The 15,476-nt window shown below is 34.5% G+C and overlaps 1 protein-coding gene across 2 annotated transcripts in view; it reads left to right on the top strand.

The window, feature by feature from the left end:
* Positions 1-15,476, top strand: part of LOC127985410 (collagen alpha-1(XI) chain) — an 87,061-nt gene that overhangs the window by 67,822 nt on the left and 3,763 nt on the right. Inside the window, exons 42-64 of one of the 2 annotated variants that reach the window (XM_052587415.1) lie at positions 665-772; positions 857-964; positions 2,353-2,406; positions 2,642-2,695; positions 2,778-2,885; positions 3,812-3,865; positions 3,954-4,061; positions 7,237-7,290; positions 7,377-7,484; positions 8,277-8,330; positions 8,415-8,468; positions 8,569-8,622; positions 8,732-8,785; positions 8,892-8,999; positions 10,011-10,064; positions 10,154-10,207; positions 10,420-10,527; positions 10,634-10,687; positions 11,169-11,204; positions 11,313-11,366; positions 11,735-11,996; positions 12,526-12,638; positions 13,963-14,031. In XM_052587415.1, the coding sequence (XP_052443375.1) occupies positions 665-772; positions 857-964; positions 2,353-2,406; positions 2,642-2,695; positions 2,778-2,885; positions 3,812-3,865; positions 3,954-4,061; positions 7,237-7,290; positions 7,377-7,484; positions 8,277-8,330; positions 8,415-8,468; positions 8,569-8,622; positions 8,732-8,785; positions 8,892-8,999; positions 10,011-10,064; positions 10,154-10,207; positions 10,420-10,527; positions 10,634-10,687; positions 11,169-11,204; positions 11,313-11,366; positions 11,735-11,996; positions 12,526-12,638; positions 13,963-14,031 (1,884 nt within the window). Of the gene's footprint in view, positions 1-664; positions 773-856; positions 965-2,352; positions 2,407-2,641; positions 2,696-2,777; positions 2,886-3,811; positions 3,866-3,953; positions 4,062-7,236; positions 7,291-7,376; positions 7,485-8,276; positions 8,331-8,414; positions 8,469-8,568; positions 8,623-8,731; positions 8,786-8,891; positions 9,000-10,010; positions 10,065-10,153; positions 10,208-10,419; positions 10,528-10,633; positions 10,688-11,168; positions 11,205-11,312; positions 11,367-11,734; positions 11,997-12,525; positions 12,639-13,962; positions 14,032-14,083; positions 14,153-15,476 lie in introns of both variants that reach the window. The other variant, XM_052587416.1, reaches the window with a different exon arrangement.

Genomic DNA, 15,476 nt, shown 5'->3' with positions numbered 1-15,476 from the left:
TGCATTGTTTAAACATCCTATTCGCCAAAGAACCAAATTGTTTAATGAATGTATCACAACATATTTCAAAATATTACTGTGTTGCTGTATTTTTGATTGAAGAAATAATGCCTTGTAAAATTAATAAAATAAAACTTTCAAAACCATTACAAAACCTTACTAACCTTAAACTTTTGAATGGTAGTGTACATGTGAAGAGTGTTATTAATGAATATGAATATTTGTATTTAAATGTTAAATACTAAATGTAATAATATATTCAATATGAAATATTTTAATATATGATAATGAATGCATTTTTTTAAGACAAAAAAAAATCTAAATCAGACTGGTGCATGTTTATGATAGATGATTAAAAACGATTTATCTGTTCATCTTTTCTCTCTCTTTTCATGCAGTCTTGACTCCAGGATTTTGAATATTCAGATTTACTGAGATCTTATATAATGCCGCAATATGCATAATTATATAATCAGTAATTAAAAAAAAAAACAGCATTTATTTCTGCATAAAAAATCATATATGCATGCCGGCTGTCAGTATACACCTCCATATGAATCTTTTTCAAGAACAAATGCATAATTAATCAAACAGATCATCAAGCTTTCATTAGCAAATGGCAGCTGGATATCAGTTATGAAATTTCAAATTCACAAACTCATAGGGTTCTCCTGGTGAACGTGGTGCTGCTGGCCCTGCTGGTCCTACCGGCCTCCCGGGCCGACCCGGACCTCAAGGACCCCCGGGACCCTCTGGAGAGAAAGGTGGACCTGTGAGTACTTCCTCAAACACGACCCGTCTTCATGTCTCAGCTTCATTTCACTGTCAAATCATTCAATATATCCTCTCATATTAGGGCGAGAAAGGACCTCAAGGCCCAGCTGGTAGAGACGGTATTCAGGGACCGGTGGGACTTCCAGGCCCAGCCGGACCCATCGGACCCCCGGGAGAGGACGGTGATAAGGTACAGAAGAAAAAGAAGTGATAGAGGAAGGTTGAGAAGAGAGGCGAATGAATTAAAGACAGAGAGATGTGGGCATGAAATTGATGATCATGGATGAATCTGATGGGTTTGCTAGATGATTAAGTGAAGGTCACACACACACACATACACACACATATAGATCAAATGACTCCACTGTCTGATCAATATTTTCTCTAGAGGAATGGATGGATGGTTCAATATTTGCTCTGCGCAATATTTGAGAACCAAAAAAAGCCTATAAATACTAGAGTTTTTAATTTAAAATGAATGTTTAATCACGATTAAACTCAATTTATTTATACCAGGTGTTTTCTGTGTATAGTTTGTGTTTATTAGAGTATCAAACCGTTGGATTAGCAGCATAGCAATGTCACATTCAAATAAGAAATAGATGTGATACTGAAGAAGAATCAAATATGCAGTTAGTCTTATTGGAAAGGATCTCATGTAACACTTGTCAGGGAAATGACATCACCGTGACACTCTCACTCTCACCTACACAAGCAGATTTAGGGTGTGTGTGTGTGCGCGCGTGTGTGTGTGATACCAACATGTGTTTGCATTGGCAGTTTTAAGGTGTGAGCGATATTTGAAGGATGTACGTGTTGGATCTGCCTTGTGTGACAGGTGCAAAGGCTTCTGGGAAATATAGTCAGAGGAGTAAATAACAGTGTTAGTTAAAAAAAATAAAATAAATAAAAGTATTATTATAAGAGTATTATTGCTTACTCTGGCAATAACATGTTTTTTAGGCATGTACCATGTTAATACCACATTTTTATTTCATCATATACAATGGTAATATCATTGTGTTATTTGATTGTCCTTGGAGTTTCATGTAAATACCATATAAATATGAGTGCATTACTGTTCAAAAGTAGATTTTTTTAATTTTATTTTATAATTTTATTCTTAAAGGTTGTATTAAATTGATCAGAAATGACAGTTGTTAAGACACTTAAGATGTCACAAAAAAATTCTGTTCTTTTGAACTTTATGTTAATCAAAGAAAAAAAATAAAATCATTATATCCATAAAAATGAAGCAGCATGGCTCTTTTTAACATTGCTGATAATATAAATGAAAATTCAGCATTACATTACAGAAATAAATTAAATTTTAAAATATATTAAAATAGAAAGCAGTTATTTAAAATTGCAATAATATTTCATAATTTTACTGATTTTACAATATTTTTCATCAAATAAATGCAGCCTTGGTGAGCAGAAGCGATATGTGTCCCAAAAAACAAAAACTGGATTTGTATAATTTGTATTACTGTATCACGTGACGTTTTTCCTGTATTTCCTAGATATTATTTTAGATATCAGATATTTGCACATGTAAATGCTGTGTTATTGTGACAGGGCGAGCTTGGAGAGCCGGGACAGAAGGGAAGCAAGGGTGACAAGGGCGAGCAGGTGAGTCTACATTTCCATTCCACTTGAGTCTGAAAACATCATTTCTTCAACGAGTCCTGTCTGGATTCATCTGTTTGTTTGTGTCGTTCTCCCACGACCATCATTCGTTCTGTTATTACCACTGCACCGTTATGAATATAGATGTTGTCTTTGTTATGAAAATCAATGAGTTGTGCTCGCTTGCTTTTTCTTTCTCCTCATGTCTGGTTTTCTCCTTCTTTCTGCCGTTCTTCAGGGTCCTCCAGGGCCCGTCGGTAGCCAGGGTCCTGCAGGTCAGCCGGGTCCACCTGTGAGTATATAATGAAGTCAGCCATTTCTTGTACACTTGTACTTGTGTAAGCGGTGTTAGTGATGTCACTTCCTCCCTGCAGGGTGCTGACGGAGAGCCAGGTCCCAGAGGTCAGCAGGGTCTGTTTGGGCAGAAGGGAGATGAGGGTTCACGAGGCTTCCCAGGACCACCAGGACCTGTCGGCCTTCAGGTTAGAGCTTCAGGGTTTGGTTTCTGCTCGTTTAAAACACTGTTGTTTTAGTATATTTGATGTCAGAGTTTGATAGCATGGTTTTTTATTCATTTTTATTAATTGATTAAATTGGTTTAGATGTCAATCCTCATTTTTTTATTGCAATCCTTATATTTACCACTCATATTTTGACAAATTTTAATTTGAATAATATTTTAATAATTCAGCATTTTTTTAATTTAATTTTATTATTTTTTAAATGTCTATAGCTTTTATTCATTTTTATTTTAGTACTTCAAATTAAACTTAATTAAAACAAAGTTTTAGTTATTGCATTGTTTTTGTCAATTTTGATTTATTTTCTACTAAGCCTATATAGTTTTTATTAATTTTTATTTCAGTTTTTATTTGAGGTATTTTAGTATTTAACATTATTATTTCAGTTAACGTTAGAAATTGAGATATTATGCTGAAAAATCATCTTTGCATCACACGAATAAATTTCAAAATATATTCAAATGGCAAACAGCTATTTTAAAATGTATTCATATTTCACAATTGTATTGTTTTTACTGTATTTTTTATCAGATAAATGCAATCATAGTCAGCATAAGAGACTTTATCAAAAACATTAAAAACTCTTACTGACCCTGAACTTGTGCATGGAGTTGTATGTAAATATGATAATCATCAAATACCATGATATCATCATCTAAAACCATTACTGCACCATAGTCCACAATATAAAATATTTTTTTAATTCATCAGCAAATTTATTCCAGGTGAGTAAAAGTCTCACCTTGGAAATATGTCAGATTGTGGAAGTAAAATGGACTGCAGATAGCATTTAATATGGACTGTAGATGTGGTTTGTGTAGTTTGTACAGGATCCACCGGGTTAGTTTGAGTTGCGAATGCTTTTAACATGTTGTGTTTGTGTGCAGGGCTTGCCTGGACCCCCGGGTGAGAAGGGAGAGACTGGTGACGTCGGTCAGATGGTACGCATCCACATCAATACAGTCATTCTGATCAAATGTTATTGTATTTTAATAGAAACTGAGCTTTCTTTCTACACTTTTCTCTCAGGGTCCCCCCGGTCCTCCTGGCCCCAGAGGCCCCTCCGGACCCCCAGGAGCCGATGGACCACAGGGACCCCCGGGAGGAATCGGCAACCCAGGAGCCGTGGGAGAGAAGGTGATCCGCATCAGAGCCATGAACAAATCACTATCATTTCATTTTAATTAGAAACTGACATCCTTAATGATCTGAGGGAGAATGTGCCTGCCAGTAATGATCCCAGAGAGTGTGTGTGTGTGTGTGTGTTTCCTGTAGCTTCTCTCTAGAGTTGAAGCTCTGTTTGTGTTTGCTCATGTGTCTGTAAGTTAAATACTGACTGTAAGGAAGCCATTCATTGATTATTATCCTCAGAAAGTGTAAGACGGTGTCTCTGAAGCTTGGTTTGAGCTTCACGATCAGCAGCATTATCCTAACCAGAGATTTGTTCATTCCCATTCAAATGATTTCATTTTATTCAATGATTAAGCAATGACTGTACACCATTTAGATGTCAGTAGATTTGCTCATTCAAATTAGAGTGATTTGCAGTAATATTACATTTGTATATACAGTTTATTATAATATTTTTTAAGTAGTGACTATACATATATAAATATATCAATAGTTTTTTTTAATTCTAATTAATTTATTAATACAATTAATAATAAATGTATATCTAGTATATAATAATTATTAATAATATTAATTAAATAGTGACTATACAACAATTTATCAGTAGATTTGTTCATTATAATTAGAGTAATTTATTGTTATTAATAATAAAACAAACAAATAGTAATAATTTCATTTTTTAAGCATATGTACTATAAACCATGTAGATGTTTCAATAGCTTTGTTAATTCTTATTAGAGTAATTTAATAATAATAATAATAACAACAACAATAATAATATTAAGTAGTAACTATACAAGAAAATGTATCAATGGCTTATGTTAATACTTATTAGATTCATTATTATTAATAAAAATAAATATGTATATATGGCATATAATAATTATATAATTTTTTTTACATTTAATTAGTAAGCAATGACTTAATGAGCAAATGCATCAGTAAATTTGTTAGTTGTAATTAATGATTTATTATTTTTATTAATAATATAAGAAGAAGATTTTTTTAAATACTATAAACTGTGAAGATGTATTCATAGCTTTGTTAATTCTTATCTGAATTATTTAATGGTAATAATAATAATAATAATAATATAGCTGAAAATATATTATGGTATTTTTCTTAGGTTTGTCATAAAAATAGACATTTTTAACAAAATACAAAATTAAAATTCGTCTTTAGCAGATGTGTGAAGTTCATTTTAACCCGTGTTACAAGATTGTTTTTAAGCTTGCAGTAAACGTGCTTTACTTCCAGAATTCAACAAGTAACATGTTTGTTTACTTCAGGTTTGTGCAGTGCAGTGATCTTCAGTTTTTTCTCTGGAGTGTGTGTGTGTGTGTGTGTATGTCTCAGCAGAGCGTGTGTTCGCATGACTGTGCTCCATCACCTCTGTCAATATTATTTAATACGGTGCTTCAGCACTATTGTTCTGCCCCGGATCCAAGGACCCGTTTCAGTTGTGCTTAGAGAGCAGGTTTGCCCAGAGAAACGACCCAGAAAAACACAGACGAGGGGAGGACTTAAAAAGAAAACAGATAAAGATGATAGAATGAGACCTGGAGACAAGGCTTTCTGCTGTTAGTCTGGAGGATTTACCTCAGCTCTTCTCTCTGACAGACCACTCATCCCACTACAGAGAGACAGAGACACACACACACTCACACACACATGAATGAAGCAGTTCAGAGCGGCTGAGAGACTCTTAATCCCTCAATATTGCAGACGTGCAGAAGTATCCACACACACACACACACACACACACACACTTAGCCTCTAAGAGCACAGAAAAGAACTCCTAAACATGTTTATTAGCAAGCATGAGAGAAAGCACAGGGAGAGGATGGACGAGATTGAATGTTTAGTCACAAACTGATCGATTTAATAGTGTTTTATCAGTGGTTTGCTAAGGGAAGCATCACTATTATTTCTTTTTGAACCAGTAGCAGTTCATATTGGGATATTTAATTGTGCCGGCTCATTTTACTTTACTGGTTTTACCTTTCGATTACCTTTGCCATCATCTAATGCTCCCTTTAAGTTAATCTTTGAAAGCACTGATCGTTTAATAAAACTTTAAAAACATAATTTAACAACACTACAATTACTAAGTGCATTATAATGTTGTGATGCGTTAATTCACTTGTTACATAAAACAATTGTTTTTATTATTATTATTTTTAGATAAAAAAACTATTGAATTTTAATTATGGTAATTTGTTTATTTACATGTTTATTTTGGTTTGTTTTTAATCAGACAAAATAGTGGAGAATTTAAATGTTATCTACGAATATATTTCATATTTTTGTACAGACAAAAATAGTACAGAATTGATTAATTTTAAACTTTTTTTTTATTTAGACACAATATTATACATCTGTAATTTCAACCATTTACTGGCTATCAGTCATTGCATGAAAATAATTATTGAAATCAAGCAAAATAGAACAATAAAATGAAATGGAATGTTTTTTAAATTTTTTATCTAGAATTTAAATTTTAGTCATTTATTTACTTAGCTGTTTATTTGCATTTGTTATTTAGGCAGAATAGTATATACATTTTATAAATTTATTTAATGTATTATTTAATATTTAAATTATATATATATATATACACACACACATTAAATAATTAATTAAATAATTATTTAATAATTAATTTACAATAAATAGCATAGAATTTTATTTTCAGCCAGTTATTGGGAATCAGTCATAATATAATTTGCATTAAAATATTCAGCTATACATATACCAGAATATTATAGAAACCTGTGGATGGGCTCTTTTGACTTATGCTAAACAATAATGTTAAACAATCACCAACAACTCTCAAGCAAAATGACTAGTTTTTCATGAGTATCACTCACTTCCTCAGAAAACGTCAAAGTCTAGTTCATTTTTCTAAATGTCATCGCTCCAATTCAGAAGCGTCTAGATACATATAAAGTTTTCCATTCTCCACTGGTGTCTGAAGGAACTGGTCATCATCAGGGAGGTTTGTGGGTCTGAATATCAAGGTTGTGCAGATTTTGGTGCTAGAATGTGGCATTCTGCAGAGGAAAGCAGATTTGCTGACAACACGGTGAATAATGATGTGGATGGGCGAAATCTCTGCAGTGTTGAGGAGAAGAAAGAGCCCTGCCATGCTTTACCTACACCTCTCTCTGTTTGTCTGCAGGGAGACGCTGGTGAAACAGGAGAACCAGGCCCACAGGGAGACGTCGGCCCTCCAGTACGGCAAACAAACAAACACTCATATGCAAAAAATAACAAGTCTCAGAATAACACACTCAGATCTCATGTGTGTGTATGTTTTAGGGTCCAAGAGGAGAGCGAGGAGAGAAGGGAGAATCTGGACCCGCTGGTTCTGCTGGGCCCCCCGGACCTAAAGGACCACCAGGAGATGATGGTCCTAAAGGAAGCCCTGTACGTTCTTATCATTAATACACTCTTAAAATTAAAACTCCCAAAAGGAGGTTTTTGCAACAATGCCATAGAAGAACAATATTCAACCAGCAAAGGTACCTTTCACTGATCTCTGCCATCATCTAATGCACACTCAAAGATAATCTTTACAAACACTAATCATTTAATAACACTGTTAAATGTAATATTTGGCAAACCACATAGTTAAGATTTGATACCATACATCATAATGTTGCGATGCGTAAATTCATGTAATTGTTTTATGTATTTATTTCGCTATTTTTTAATTAGAAGAATATAGAATTTACATTTTGGCCATTTATTTACTTATTTTTATTATTATGGTTAAAAAAGCATAGAAAAGAGACGCCCAGGTGTTTAATATTGTACTGTATATTATTTATCTATCCTCTTTATTATTCTTACAATAAACTTGCCTTGCCTAATACGATAAAAATAAACACTGCAATATATCCAACAATATACAGTATACTGTATTAAAATATATGACTTTTTATTTATTCAAATATTAAACAAAAATGAAAAAAACATCTTTTTTTTTATTTACATTGTTTTTTACAAGAAAGTTTAAACTAAGATAAGTATAAGAAATTAAGATATAATTAAATGTGTTCTAAAACCTTTATTGTTGAAAGTGTATTCTAGGTTCTGCGTGCTAATTGGTCGATGAGAATAGCTTGTGGTACCTTACTCTTGATGCTGATGAGACCTCACAGTCACCGGGTTTCTGATCAAATATTAAAATGTTCAAATGTTCTGTGTGATTTTCAGGGTCCAAGTGGTTTCCCTGGAGATCCTGGTCCTCCTGGAGAGCCTGGTCCATCTGTAAGTACTATTCATGTCAAATGTAGTTATTAAAGACCTTTTCAGATTTGTTCAGGAAGTGAGATGCTTTTTCTCGTCCTGCAGGGTTTGGATGGTGCTCCTGGAGATAAGGGTGATGATGGAGAGCCTGGTCAGCCGGTGAGTCTGATTTAAACACTATCATTTGACATCTCTGCTGTCGGCTGCATGCAAATGTGTTTTATAATGTTTGCTGCTTCTGTAATGTTGTTTCTCTCAGGGATCCCCTGGACCTACTGGTGAAACTGGCCCCACTGGACCCCCAGGAAAGAGAGTGAGTAATGCTTAGAAACATACTTTTTATTAAAAACATTTATCAAAAATATTTCTGTAAATATTCCCATATATCCATATGGCTCTCAACTTTCATCCTTTCTCTTTAGGGGCCTCATGGACCTGCAGGACCTGAAGGAAGACAGGGAGAGAAGGGTGCCAAGGTAATATGCAAATGTCGTACACACTTTTATGAACTCATGTGCTATTACAGTACAGCTATGAATTCATTCCAGCAGTGGTTTCAACGGTGTTGTGTCTCTGAATCAGGGTGAATCTGGTCTCCTGGGTCCACCTGGTAAGACCGGTCCAGTTGGTCCTCAGGGAAGCCCTGGAAAGCCCGGCTCTGAGGGTCTGAGAGGTGTGCCTGGACCAGTGGTGAGGGCTAATGGAGCAGCATCATGCAATGTCACATTACATGCCAAATCTATTTGTTAGTCTCACAAAGCCTGTATATAACCAACCCGGGTCACTACAGAATAAAAAAAAATCTAAACCAAAATATATAAATATATAACTTTCTTGCATCTAGAATGTGACAAAGATCACTTATTGTAAAAAAAAAAAAAAAAAAAAAAGCAAACACTTTCTTCTAGAATGCAAGAATAATGAATTATTTCAATTACTATTAGTAAATCACTATTTTAGTAAATGTTATTACCTTTTTGTACCATTTTAGGTTAGAAATAAATTAGCATTAGTATTTGTATTAGTACTACAACATTGTATTAAGGAATGACACTTCAATTAATTATTAATAATTCAATTCAAAATTAATTAGTATTTTAGCATTTGTTTATTTTTGTAAGATTTATAGTTTAAGATCAATGAAACAACTTTAGATATGTAAATCAAGAAATGGGAGCTGCAGATTAAAGACTCTCAAGGTTTAAAGATCAAGAAAATGCAGTTTCTCCAATGCATTTAAATTATGTTTTATTAATGATTAAAACCTATTTCGTAACATAAAATTACCAAAATTATAATATATATAAAATCATTTATACGTGTGTTTGTGTGTGTGTGTATATATATATATATATATATATATATATATATATATATATATATATATATATATATATATATATAAAGTATATATACATAAAGTATATATACAGTACACATCCTAGTATGATCATTTATGCTACTTTAAAAACTAAAAAGCCACAGTGCAAAAAAATTTTCGGTACCTTTATTCATAATATATAATAGAACACTATAATAAAACATTACTATAACGAAAATACAAATATAATCCTATAATATTTTTTCCTTTTGGTTGAAATAAGAATTATAGAAAGGATCCCCCTTTGAACCCCCAGAATATAACCCCAGATCTCATATACAGTTGTGTCTAAGGCATTGATCTGTTTGATCCTGATGTAGGGAGAACAAGGACTGCCCGGTGCTCCGGGACCCGATGGACCTCCGGGACCCATGGTATCCACACCATATTCCTCTGAGAACCAGTTCATTTCTGTCTTAAACGACAATCTCCAGTCCTCACTCTTCTTATGTCTCTCTCTCAGGGTCCTCCTGGACTGCCTGGACTGAAGGGAGAAACTGGGATTAAAGGTGAAAAGGTGAGAGAAGCAGATCCATCTCTGATACTCTTAATGAACTGGATTATGACTTACTGCTCTGGTCTAGGAACAGGTGACACTCTAGTGTTTGGTACACAGCTGTAGTAATGACTTTACACGTCCAGAACATTCACTGAGCTCTGGCTGGCATCGATGTTATCAAGGAGTATGTTCATTATAGATGAGTTCAGTAATCAAGCGGCTCGTTTCAGGGTCATCCTGGTCTCATTGGACTCATCGGACCTCCAGGAGAACAAGGAGAGAAGGGAGACAGAGGGTTGCCAGGTCCACAGGGAACTGCAGGACTCAAAGGAGACACTGTATGGAAACATGTTCACACACATACAGCAATAAAAACCTAGTATACACTTTCCAAATCCTTTGTATTTTCATAAAACAGTCTTTAATATCTGTCTTTTTCTACAGGGTATTTCAGGACCAGCTGGACCTATTGGACCCATTGGACCTCCTGGTCTCCCGGTAACATTTCTGATGTTTCTTTAAAATCATTTATTATCTGTATCTTCAGTGGTGCAGCAAAGAACTTTTTTATTAATCAATAAACATTTATTGCCATTTGTTCTATGAATCAGTATTATATTCTACAAAAAAAAAATAATAATAATAAATATATATATATTTATATATATATATATATATATATATATATATATATATATATATATATAAATAATAATAATATACATATATATATATATATATAAGTAAAATTTAAAATGGTATAAAACAGTTTTTTGAGTAGTAATAAACCTTTTTATTTCTATGTATATATATATATATATAGAGAGAGAGAGAGAGAGAGAGAGAGAGAGAGAGAGTGAGGGAATAAACAGGTTCTCCATATTTTTGGTTTTAATTGTAACCTTTTTTGTTTTTAGAGGATATTATATGTATAAACGTAATTTATAATGATTTATGTGTATGTTTCACTTCTGTTCAGGGTCCTCCTGGTCCTAAAGGTGCTAAAGGATCATCTGTAAGTTCATGTTCTTATTTAATTATACTGGTTAATTGAATTAGCATTTTATTTAGTCGATTGGTTTATCATTTTTTCATAAGTCTGTTTCTGGTTCTGTCTCTGTAGGGTCAGACTGGACCGAAGGGAGAAAGTGGAGTGCCAGGACCCCCTGGACCTCCAGTACGTAACTACACTAAACCAAACCTCTGTGAGATAAGCACATATTTAAACAGATGATTCTGCAGTAGATGTTACGTAAGTGTAATTGAGCTCTATTATGTGGTGGAAAGCAAATCTGAGGTTCCTCTGAGAGAACCCCTGATATATCACACCTACAGACTGTGTCGTTTGCTGAGTTACCTAGAGAGAAATGCAAGTGTTTCGTTAATGTCAGTGTAAAGGTCTAATTGTTTAGATGGATAATCCTAGATACGGTTATTTTTCAGCTCTATTACAGTAGTTTTTATTACTGAGCTTTTTTATGCCATTTTTTCTGTGCTCTAAATAAAGCACTGTATGTGAATATTAACGGTTGTTTTCTCATCTAGGGTCCACCCGGAGATGTCATCCACCCTCTGCCCATTCTGTCCAGCCCCAAACGGGCAAAGAGGAACATCGACGCCAGCCAGATGATGGACGACGCTGGAGATGCCAATTACAAAGACTATGAGGACGGCATGGAGGAGATATTCGGCTCACTGAACTCGCTCAAACTAGAGATTGAACAGATGAAACACCCGCTGGGCACACAGAGTAACCCTGCCCGCACCTGCAAAGACCTGCAGCTGTGCCACCCAGACTTCCCAGATGGTGTGTATCTCTCTCTCTCTCACACACACACACACACACACACATTTCCAAGCGTGTTAATGATTGTTTTAAACAAAGCAGCTATCCAAACTGTTCAGGCATCACCCAAAGTCATGATGCGCATAAAAACAAAACAAACCTAGAAATATAAAATGTAATACATTTAAAATAAAGCATTTAATTAAAATTAAGGATAAAAAGCAGCAGAAAATATAAGAAAACTTTGCTAAAGTTTCCAAAAAAAAAATAAAATAAAAAAGATAATAATAATAATTCTCAAAAGTTTACAAAAATTCTGTAATGACTTACTTTTTCTGCCACATTGCAACCTTAATTAATATTTGTCTAACAATTATCTTCATTTGGAGGTTTTAATTGAATGCATGGTGACATACACAATTAATTACAATGAATATGTGCCAAATCACATAATTAAAATAATCCGATTTTCAGCCCTGTATTAAATGAGCCTCGTTTGAAAGTATCAGCAGTACATAAAGCTTACGATGACCTTTTTTTCTGTTTTCAGGTGAATACTGGATTGATCCGAACCAGGGCTGCTCCAGAGACTCTTTCAAAGTGTACTGTAACTTCACAGCAGGCGGAGAGAGCTGCATCTTCCCTGATAAAAAGAGTGAAGGGGTAAGAAATGCTCTCCTGAACAGAACACTTTGGGACGGCTTCCCACAAGTCCACATCAAGAGTAAAACAGCTTAGATGTCAGAATCACTAAAAGCAGCACCACTTTAAAAAGCATCACTTATCAAAATTAAGACAAACACACACTAGATTTATCTCACAGTTAGCAGTCCACAGATTCCTGAAAATCCTCCAGAGAGGACCAGAGGTACAGTCTGTTCAATATGTCACACTCTCTTAAGGTCACATCTGATTTAGATGGGTTTTTTTGCATTGGAAACCTATGGGAAGTCATACTCTGCACATCACAATGAATGACATATTGAACCACCCGTACTTTTTTTCACATCAACCTGAATAAGGTCTATACCAGCTATTCAACTGTTCAAAACACTATTCCTGAATTTATAACGAGGGTTCTTGTATCCTAGTCTTTAATGATAATTGTGTATTAGATTCTGCACACAAGTGTGACGAGTTATTTGGTTTAATGAGTCTCAGAAGCATCACTGATGGAGGATCACTCAGTGGGGTGTGAAGGTGACTCTCAGCACTAAATTCAGTTCTTCCACAGGTTCACTCTTCACACCAGCAGATGCAGACTACAACAAGAAGAAAACAAAAACAACAACACTCCTTTAGGCTTATTCTCACCTCGCACTAATATTAACCAGAGCAAGCTTTAAATTCAAATTAAATTCAGACCACTCCAAATGCAAAAAAAAAAAAAAAAAAAACAGAAAATGTTTTTTGTTGGTCAAAATTTGAGTTCTAGGATTTTTCTTTTATTATTCATGATGGAAACAAAATCTGTATCATTACTGAAATATTGAATTGCTATCATATTATTATTTTTTTACAGGCATTTTTAAAACAACTTTTTAGGTTTTCAAGTGGCACTTTTGAAGTTTGCATAAAAATTAATTATGTTAAAATGATACTATTCATTTAATATCAATTTTGTAAACCTTTTTTAGAATATATAGTGATTTAGTTTGCTCAGCAAAAAAAAAAAAAAAATAAGATTGAATATTATTATTTATTTAATTATAATTAGATTTGATTGTGGTTATAAACTGTATAATAGTTGTGTAAAGCTTTCATTGTAGGTATAATGCGTTCATTTACGTATGATGTCAATTGATATGTACAAGGCTATTCAAACATTGTGCAAACTGTCTGCTAGAACATGTCTTATGTGAAAGCCTCTGCCTCGGAGAGATTGACAACTACACTGCAAAACAGATCAAAATAAGTCCCACAGGCAACCTGTAACTTCCTTCTGTCTGTCTGCAGTATTGACTCTAGCTGACTCTCTCTCTCTCAGGCCAGATTCACCTCTTGGGTGAAGGAGACTCCAGGGTCGTGGTTCAGTGAATACAAACGTGGTAAACTGGTAAGAGTGACTCCTCTTTCTTGTCCTCCTGAAATGGTCTTCTATTTTACAGAGCAAAATGGCTCGCTGGCCCAAAGACAGTCCAGGCACATGGTATAGTCGCTACAAGAGAGGGTCCATGGTAAGTAGGAATGCATGAGAGAACGGGCCTGTACCGAGGGTCCACGGATCCTCAGTGTTTCTGGAGAATCGGTCTCTTGGCGGCCCGTGCTTATGCATGCTTCTCGGATCCCTTCGTGGATGAGCATGGTCATCATCAGAACGGCAGCAAAAGTGTGTTTGCTCAGACTTATGGGTAATGTGAAGACTGTGGGTGGAGACGTCAGGTCTGACTGATGGAATCCAACCCGTCTTCTGTTGCTGTAAGCTTGAGGAAATCACCTTGAAGTGACTTGAATCCACTAACACATGATTGCCGCTCTGCTCCAGACGCTAGTGAGATGCAAAAGGTGTTAAGAGTAACCTTATTTATAAAGGAAAAAGGCAGTACAAGAAGTCCTTGTGTCATGCTTCATGACTATTTTGATTATATTTATTATAATTATATTTATTATATAAATTCTGGCTAATGAAGTTAACCAAATCAGTCACTATGAAGCAGTGTTAGGTATACTATTGATATACTATTATAGTTTTTGTTCATATTTACATTTTTTATATAAAATATTAAGATATTATTTTATTGTTTTCACTTTATACTTAAAATATGTTATGAAAACTCAAACTACTAAAACTTTCAAATTAGTTTTTATAAATTTTATGTTTTAGATTTATTTATTTTAGTACATCAAGGTACCTCAATGAAAATGAGAAATGTTGGCAACTTGCTGTAGTAAGTTTTCATACATATAGATTTAGTTTACTGTAATAAATTGAACATAAGCTGCGTTAGAAGAGAGACAGTAGACATTCACCGGTGTTTGGAACAGAGCCAGATCTTGTGTCCATGGCAGATCTCAGTCACTGAGCTTTGGGTTCAGTCTCTCTTGCCATTCAGCTGTGATCATGAGGTAATGTGGTATTGGGCAGGTGTTTATGGTGGGTTGCATGCATGCATGCATTCAAAGTCAATGCATATGACTGTGTGAGAAGACCTCCTAATCGTAAGTATATAATAATGTGTGTGTGTGCGTGCATGGAGCATGCGCTCGCTCTCTCAGTCAGTCGCATATGTGTGTGTTTGTGGATCAGAGGAGATGGAGTTTTCTTCTAAACATGGGTTGGTATATTCAAGAATGAAAACAAAACATTTGCATATTTCCGTAATGCAAATGTTGCATCACACCACAAGGGGAGAATTTGCATATAAAGCAGTACAACTCATTTGAATATATTAGTGATGTTTTTCAGTGGAGTCGGTAACAAAATGAGTTTATCTTCTATGTTTGAATGTGAAAATGAAATTTGGTGTTTAATACATGCAGAGCGGATCTATACTGGGAAAA

Source organism: Carassius gibelio, chromosome B21 (genome assembly GCF_023724105.1).
Source record: "Carassius gibelio isolate Cgi1373 ecotype wild population from Czech Republic chromosome B21, carGib1.2-hapl.c, whole genome shotgun sequence".
Classification (NCBI taxonomy): Eukaryota; Metazoa; Chordata; class Actinopteri; order Cypriniformes; family Cyprinidae; genus Carassius; species Carassius gibelio.
Note: the sequence above shows the minus strand (reverse complement) of the source record. Positions and strands in the feature narration are given on the sequence as shown.